Source organism: Micropterus dolomieu, unplaced genomic scaffold (genome assembly GCF_021292245.1).
Source record: "Micropterus dolomieu isolate WLL.071019.BEF.003 ecotype Adirondacks unplaced genomic scaffold, ASM2129224v1 contig_12504, whole genome shotgun sequence".
NCBI lineage: Eukaryota > Metazoa > Chordata > Actinopteri > Centrarchiformes > Centrarchidae > Micropterus > Micropterus dolomieu.
The window spans coordinates 2800-10282 of record NW_025741490.1 but is presented as its reverse complement, the minus strand read 5'-3'; the positions used below and the strand labels follow the sequence as shown (position 1 = coordinate 10282).

At 40.5% G+C, this 7483-nt stretch overlaps 1 protein-coding gene across 1 annotated transcript; it reads right to left on the bottom strand.

Annotated features, from left to right (window-relative positions):
* Positions 1 to 6255: 6255 nt before the first annotated feature.
* Positions 6256 to 7152, bottom strand: LOC123966074 (E3 ubiquitin-protein ligase TRIM9-like; the record flags this gene model as incomplete). The annotated part of the gene is made up of 1 exon (XM_046042308.1): positions 6256 to 7152. A coding segment is annotated over exon 1 (807 nt), but the record flags the coding sequence as incomplete, so codon positions are not given.
* Positions 7153 to 7483: the final 331 nt, after the last annotated feature.

The following is a 7483-nucleotide window of genomic DNA, read 5'->3' as shown; positions in this document are numbered from 1 at the left end:
GCAGCTGACTCGCCATTTCTCAACAAACAAATCTCACCAACAACTACTAAAACAAGGCATCAAAGGAAATGTGCATGTTTCACCAACTTCATGGCCCGCTCATGTCACCTGAAATATATTAAGAAACGAGGTTCTAGTGCATAGAAACTGATTTTGGTAGCAAAGCAAAATCAAAGATTTCATTTGGTTAAGGCTGATCTAAAATCATAGGGGTTTACATACTCTGATTTGACCCAAACTGATTTATTTCTGAGGCTTTCCACATCACAATGACAAATTAACCAGGAGGAAGATGTTAGCCTCTTTTGAAAATAACAATCTGAGCTGAATGACACTTATCAAGGCAATCCTCAATCAATGATCCCATTTAAGGATGAAATATCAAAAGAAAACTATCAATCTTCATGACAAATTGCAAATCTGATGCAAAAAGTTTACAAAAGCACACACATTCAAACGCCTTAAATACTATGTGCTGGACCGAAATATATTAGACACTCTAGATAATGATCCTATGAACATTTATTAGTATATATGACATGTCGGGACAGGGAAACTGAACATCAGTCCATATTTTGGAAATGACAACATAAATAACTTTGCTTTGTTTCACTGTCTAGAACAGCTGACCGAAAAGGTTCAGAAACTTGAGATCAAATCCCAGCAGAAAAAAATGAAGATAAATCTGGCGACAAAAGAAAGTGTAGAGACACATGACGGACATTTTAAACAGCTTCCTGTCAGGGACACAAAGGGAGCAATTAAATTTTGGTGCTGTATACAGATCCTACATCATTTCTCGCACATTAATGGTCCAATCTTTGATGTACCACACAGAAATCTTAAAAAGCCACCAGGGCAAAGGAGAACATATTCTAACATCTTGGGGAAAATGAAATATTTTGATCAAGGCTTATATGCTAACATACAAAAAGACATAAGTCCAAGCTTACCCCCCAAAAAAGCAATTAGAGGAGAAGCAGAAATGTTAAATCACATATTGTTTGGTCATCAATCAAGAGAGCACACAGATTTGTCATTTCGAGGAAGAGGATGCAAAAGATGTTTTTGAGAAAGGGGATGTTAGAGAGATCCAACACTTGTACACATCGGAGCAGATAAAAGGCAACCCTGTCTCCTAGAAAGTACATTTATACACTACTAATTTCATTTTTCCAAATATATTTTGATGAAACTGAAATCAGTGGTAAGGTTTTTTCTTAGGTTAGTGGTTAGGGAGAGGGAGGACTGGGGGACCGGGCAGGGTTCACAGCCAGAGTCGTTAAGGTTAAGGAAAGATTGTGGTTTCATTTAACTTACAATAAAGGAAACACCAAATGTTTAACCCAGACCACCTTTGCATAATCTTGTAGCAAATTACAATGTTTACATTTTACCAATATGTGCAACATTTTAACTTAAATTTCCCCAAAAGTTTGCTGTTTAAATTGAGTATATAAATGTAATTTCTAAAAGATAGGGTTGTGGAGCGAGAGACCCTTGAACCAAAAGCTGCGTGCAAAATGACTTAAAGGTAAATGGTGAAAAAAATATAGAGAGAGAGGAGGTAGGTAAGAGATGCAGGTACACATCTTATGGTTTAACTTTAGAGCCACTCTGCAGGATAATGAGTCTGTCTGTCTTGGTATATACAACAGTTCTAACATAACAAGAATTACCTTTCCAAGAAACACTTTTTTTCACATGGTAATAGCACAAAACTTTAATTATCAGCTTCAGTTCACAAATACCATTGCTACTGTCCACCAGAAATACTTAGGCATATATGTTAATATGATAAAAGCCAAATCTGTCCCATTTAAAATCTAAAATCATGACAGTGCAAACACTGAAACACACACAGCACGAGAACTAGCAATTCTGCATTTGTGGTTTTTAATATTTAACTCAGAGCAGTGCCACAGCTAGCTGCTCTTAACTGGACTGAGATAAGTCACACACGTGTGTGTGTGTGTGTGTGTGTGTGTGTTTGTGTGTGTGTGTGCTTTAAATATAAATAGACAGTGTGTTTTCTGCTTGACTGATCAGGTAGAACTGGATCAGTGTGTCTTCCTCTGCATTCCCACAGCGGAAGTTCATCTGCTTCACTTATGCATATTTATGCCTTCTGAGTGTGTGTGTGTGTGTGGATGTATATGTGTGTGAGTGTGTGTATGTCCCTCTGAGTGTGTAGCAGTGGGACAGTCAACCCCAGGCTGTTTGATTTACGACAATGATGATCTAAATGTCTTTCCTTGATATTTTAGATACAGGACTTGTAAAGCATAAAAAAACATGCACATACTGTACACACACATGTGCTCAGAATAGTGGTGGGCAATATGGTCCTACAATTATATCACAATATTTAAGGGTATTTCTACAATAACTCTTGAAAATATGACAAAATACTGAATAATAAGTTTGTTGTATTGAGACCATTTGTTGTCACAGTCTTCTAGCACTACTTACAGTATATTACATGGTTTGTTTTACATCTGATCTTTGGTAACCAACCACTTCCACACTACTGAAGTCACTTCCCTTTCTGGATCTGTCTTCTCCAGCTTGTTGTTGCAGTGTGTAATGGTAAACCACATGAGACATAATGTTATTCTCAGTCTACAATCTACTAAACACACAGTAAAATGCCCCCAACACACAGCAGTCATTCATCAGTACAACATCATGTATGTAATGCACTAGCAGCCCATAGTAAATAAAAAAATATTATTCACATCCACGGGATGACATTTTCAAGCCCACAACATGAACACCGAGCAAACACACAACAGACAGTGCGTGAACATTTCCCTTGAGCTGCAGAGGCCTGCGGGTCTTAAAATCCTTAAAATAATCATTGATTTAAAAGTGCTTAAAAGTGAGAGAATTTAAACAATCCAAACATCTTACCTGAAGATGTAATTAACTGGTTTAACTTACTAAATGACTCTCATGTTTTGATCAAGAACATTGTCCAGTGTAATACGAATATAATAAATTATTAAAAATGTATATCTGAAAGTAGCCAAAGCAAAGCAAGTATATCCAGATAGAGATCAAGTAGGATTACTCCACAAAACCATGTATTAAATATTATCGAGAAAGAAGACAAAGGTTCTTGAGCACTAAGTTAAGAACTGGTCTTGTACGCAAGGTAGATAAATGTGTTCCTGGTACACAGTGTTTGTGTGGTTTTTGGTTGACAAAAGGTGGACCATACACAGTGACCGTACCAGCTTACCAGCTTACCAGTTTACCAGCCTACTGAAAAAAAATCTGTTAAAATTTGTCCAAAGGTATTTTGGTTCTGGCAACATTTATAGAAAGAACATGTATGAAAAGAACATGGCACCTGAATCTTTATAGTTGGAAATTTCAGAAGTCCAGAGTTCGATTAATATCATCCACCGATATTAGCTTCATTGTATTGTTTCGTACTGGCATTCCTTCTGTTGGCCAAAGTAATGTTGCTTTTGAAAGGGTTTCATTTTTGGTGTATGGAGCTGTACGTCATTATTTGTTATGTGTTGTGGGTTGTTGTTTTCCAGTGTCCTGTAAGCTCATACAGGCTCTGCACTGAAAAAATCAATCAATGGAATCAGTATTCAGCCTGTTCAAGGTTTCACAAGACGTTTAATCTGGTCATTCCTGAGAAAAATCCTTTGGGCGCACAGAAGGAGAAGCATTTAGATGCACTTGGTGCTGGGAGCCTGTCCAAGTGTCCGTTCGGCGTCAGACTCTGTTATCGATCTCCCTCAACGTGAAGGACACCGTATTAACTAAGTGGCAGCTATCCCTTATTCATACACTGCTCATTACTTATCAACGCCCTCTCACTCCTGCACGCTGATGGGATTTTCACGGTCCATTTATGGGACAGGGTGATAGAGGGAAGGAGGGAGGAAGGGCAGGAGTAAATTAGGGTAAATGAGGGGGAGGAGAGAGTGTAAATAAGAGACAGAGATGAAGAGAAGAAGGGATGCAGACATGTGGAGAAGGTGAATGATGAGCATAAGACAGAAAGAAGCTGAAGAAAAATGATGAATGGAAAGACTGGAGGCTTCGAATCACACAAAAAAAAAAGACAGACAGGCAGAAAGATTAGTCCCAGTGTCCCACTTAGCAGGAGACAGACAAAATGGCTTTTGATTTACACTTATGAAGTCTGACGATCATGATAATGATCGCCTTCCTGGTAAACACAGGAAGTCGTCTGATAAAAGAATGAGCCTGTACAAAATCAAACAGCAGCCTCTTAAATATTAGCTCTAGTGGTATTAATATTCCTTTGAACACTTTGGAGTCCCGCCCTGGGGACTTTAATAACCATAATCTCATAATAAATAAGGAAATTGTATTGTTAAAAATTAAAATACTGTTAAAATGCTGCACAAATCACCCACTGTGCAATCTAATCTGGGTTTACATCAGAATAAAAATGTTAACAGTTCAGTGGGGTCACACTGTAACCTGAGAGACATGAACTGGAGTTGACCCCAACCCCGGAGCAGACAGTTAAATTAATGAAAGAGTCATTAAAAAAATGAATGAAATCATAAATCACTTTAATCATCCTTTAATGAAGCAGGCGGGTGATTTTTGGCATGCAGGGGGGAGAGTGGGGGAGGGATGGGCTTAGATGGCAAAACACTGTGTTATGGAAGGTTTTTGCCAAATCTTGTCCCAGGCTTTACAGTAAGTGATTTTAATTTTTGTGTCATGAATGCAACTCTAAATTAATATAAGCCAGATCCAAATTAGGCTACTGCATGTACATTTTCAAACAATAATAATCAAACCAATTTGAATACTGTTTACCATCAGGTTTTCCGACCTTTTACAACAAATATTATATAATATTGAGCAAATCAGAATAAATACAAACAAAATCGCTCCTTTTGCCTTCTTTTCCAGGCTTTTGAGGTAAAGCTAGCAAACTTAAACACACTAGAGTTAAACAGCCATTACATTTTTTTTAACATATTAAAGTTTTGTCTAGACATTTATGGAAAATTTACTCTTTTAAATCATCATAGTACATACAATACAGAAGAAAATGGGACTTTTCCACTTGTCCCAAATCACACAGCTCAGTCGGTTTATCTCCTGCCAGCCTCAACAGCTAGAGGGAGAGTACCAGTTCTCAACTGTGCTACGAAATATTTTGGCTTCTATAAGCGAGATAAAATGCAGTGTTGGAAACAAAACTTTTTACTTAATAAAAGTATCAGTGCCACAAGGATAAAAGAAAATCCATTACAAGTACAAATCCTGCATTCAAAAACAGAAGTATTAGCTGCAAAATATACTTAAAGTATCACAAGGAAAAATACAAATTATATATATATATATATCTATGTGTGTGTTTTACATATAAATCTTGATCTGAGAAGTAACTAGTAACTATAGCTATGAATAATTAAGTATAAAAAACATAAAATGGAAATACTCAAGTTCCTCAAAAATGCAGTACTTTGAGTACATGAATTTATTTTCCATTACTGATAATGAATGAATACTGATACTAATAACCATATTTCTTCAAACTTAAATAAAAGCTTAGTTTTAATTATTATCCCACCCCGTCCTGATCCTGCCTGAGGAACTACAACTAACCCCTCCTCCCACACTACAGTCACTGCTCACATCACCCATTACATACATATGTAGGCCAGTACACATGAAATACCGAGGTGCCATGTGACCTATTCAAATAATGACTCATGCACACAGTCCAGGGTTTAATGCCTACAGTTATTATTGTAATATTGTGAGAATCAGTCAGGGTTCCACATACATTAAACTCAACAGAGGATTGCAATGTTTTTTCACTTTTCTGTGACTAACATTTGACCTCAGACTGTAGCATCCTCTGCGTTTAGTGCAAATTCACTTACAACATGACATGAGGAAGGCTTTGGTTTGACACCATGTAAGGTGATATTAGTACATCTGGTAATAAACACTGCTGTTGAGTGTGTGGGTGAGTATTTCTGCTTAAAAACATGGGGGGGCGGGGGGGGGGGGTCCCTGACAGCACACATGCATGTGAGTGAGTGAGTGAGTGAGTGAGTGAGTGAGAGAGAGAGAGAAAGAGACTGTAGTGTGTGTGAGCCATACATCTCATTAGGACTTAACAGTAGAACAGTATCCTAATTGTTGATATAATAAATAAATAATGTTTGCTTAAAGGCATTCAGGCTCAGTGTATCCTGTGAACATAAAACTGTGGGTGCGCGCGTGTTCGCTCACCTTGTGTTGTTTCCACATCACGGCCAGCGGTTTGATGTCGTGCTTGGCGTGTTTTCCCTCCTCCAGACACTTCATACACACCGGAGTCTTGCAGCTGTAGCAGTACATGTTGAAGTTTTCCGCCTCGTGATCCACGCAGGTCGCCGGTTTCCGCGCAGTGGCGGGCGGCTGCTGACCGCCGCTCCCTCCTCCGCTTGCCGCGCCACCTCCTGTCGCTTGGGTCCGCGGCGGCACCAGGCGGTGCTTGGCGAGCGGACCGCGAGACGGGTGGCACCGCTGCTGGCAGGCGTTACAGTAGAAGACATCGCACTGCTCGCACATCACCGCCGCGTCCACCGGGTTGCGGTCGCACAGCTGGCATTTTACCGCCGTAGAAGAAGAAGAGGAGGATGCGGCGCGGTTCTGCTGGTACCGCGCCACGATGGCCTCCAGCAGCCGGTTCCGAGGGAAACCCCGAAGCCCCCGCTCATCCAGGGAGACGCTCCGGTGACACAGCGGGCAAGTGAGCGAGCAGTGTCGGTGGGGGTTGGCCGGCGGAAACACCCGCACCCCGTTTGGAGACTTGAGCTGGCACGGCGTGTACGAGCCGTACCCGCTGTCCGTCTCGCTGTACAGACTCATCTTGTCCATGTCCAGGTAGTCGTAGTCAGAGCTGCCCGAAGCTCGGTTCTGCACCGGGGTCTCCCCGTCCGGGGTCTGCACGGTGATGTTCCGAGCACACGCCAGGCAGACATTGTGGGAGCAGGGCAGCAGGATGGGGTCCTTGAAGAGAGAACCGCAAACGGGACATTTTAACTCTTCTTCCATCGCTCCCGTCTGTTTCGGTGGACTGGGGGGAGAATCGGCTTCAGTGAAAACACTCCAGCACCTACTGACACGGACAGCTCCCTAAGCGGCTTTGCGCAGGCGCAAAGAGGGGCGGAGATTGTGATGCTTGTGATTTGAGTTGATTGATCGGGTCAATTTATTCACAGACTCTGAAACATGTAGATCTCTCTGACTGTTATTTGTAGACACTGCCACACTCTATATTTTATAGCCCCTATTAAATACTTTAGTTACTCAGTTAACTGCTGTTATTTTCCACATAGCCTAGATAAGATATTCCTTTATTAATATCCCATAGGGGAAATAAAAATTGGCACAGCAGCACAGAGGGAATCTAAAAAGAGCAAAATACAACAAAAGTAGAATCAGCTTAACATTCTGTATAAATACAGGCTGTATA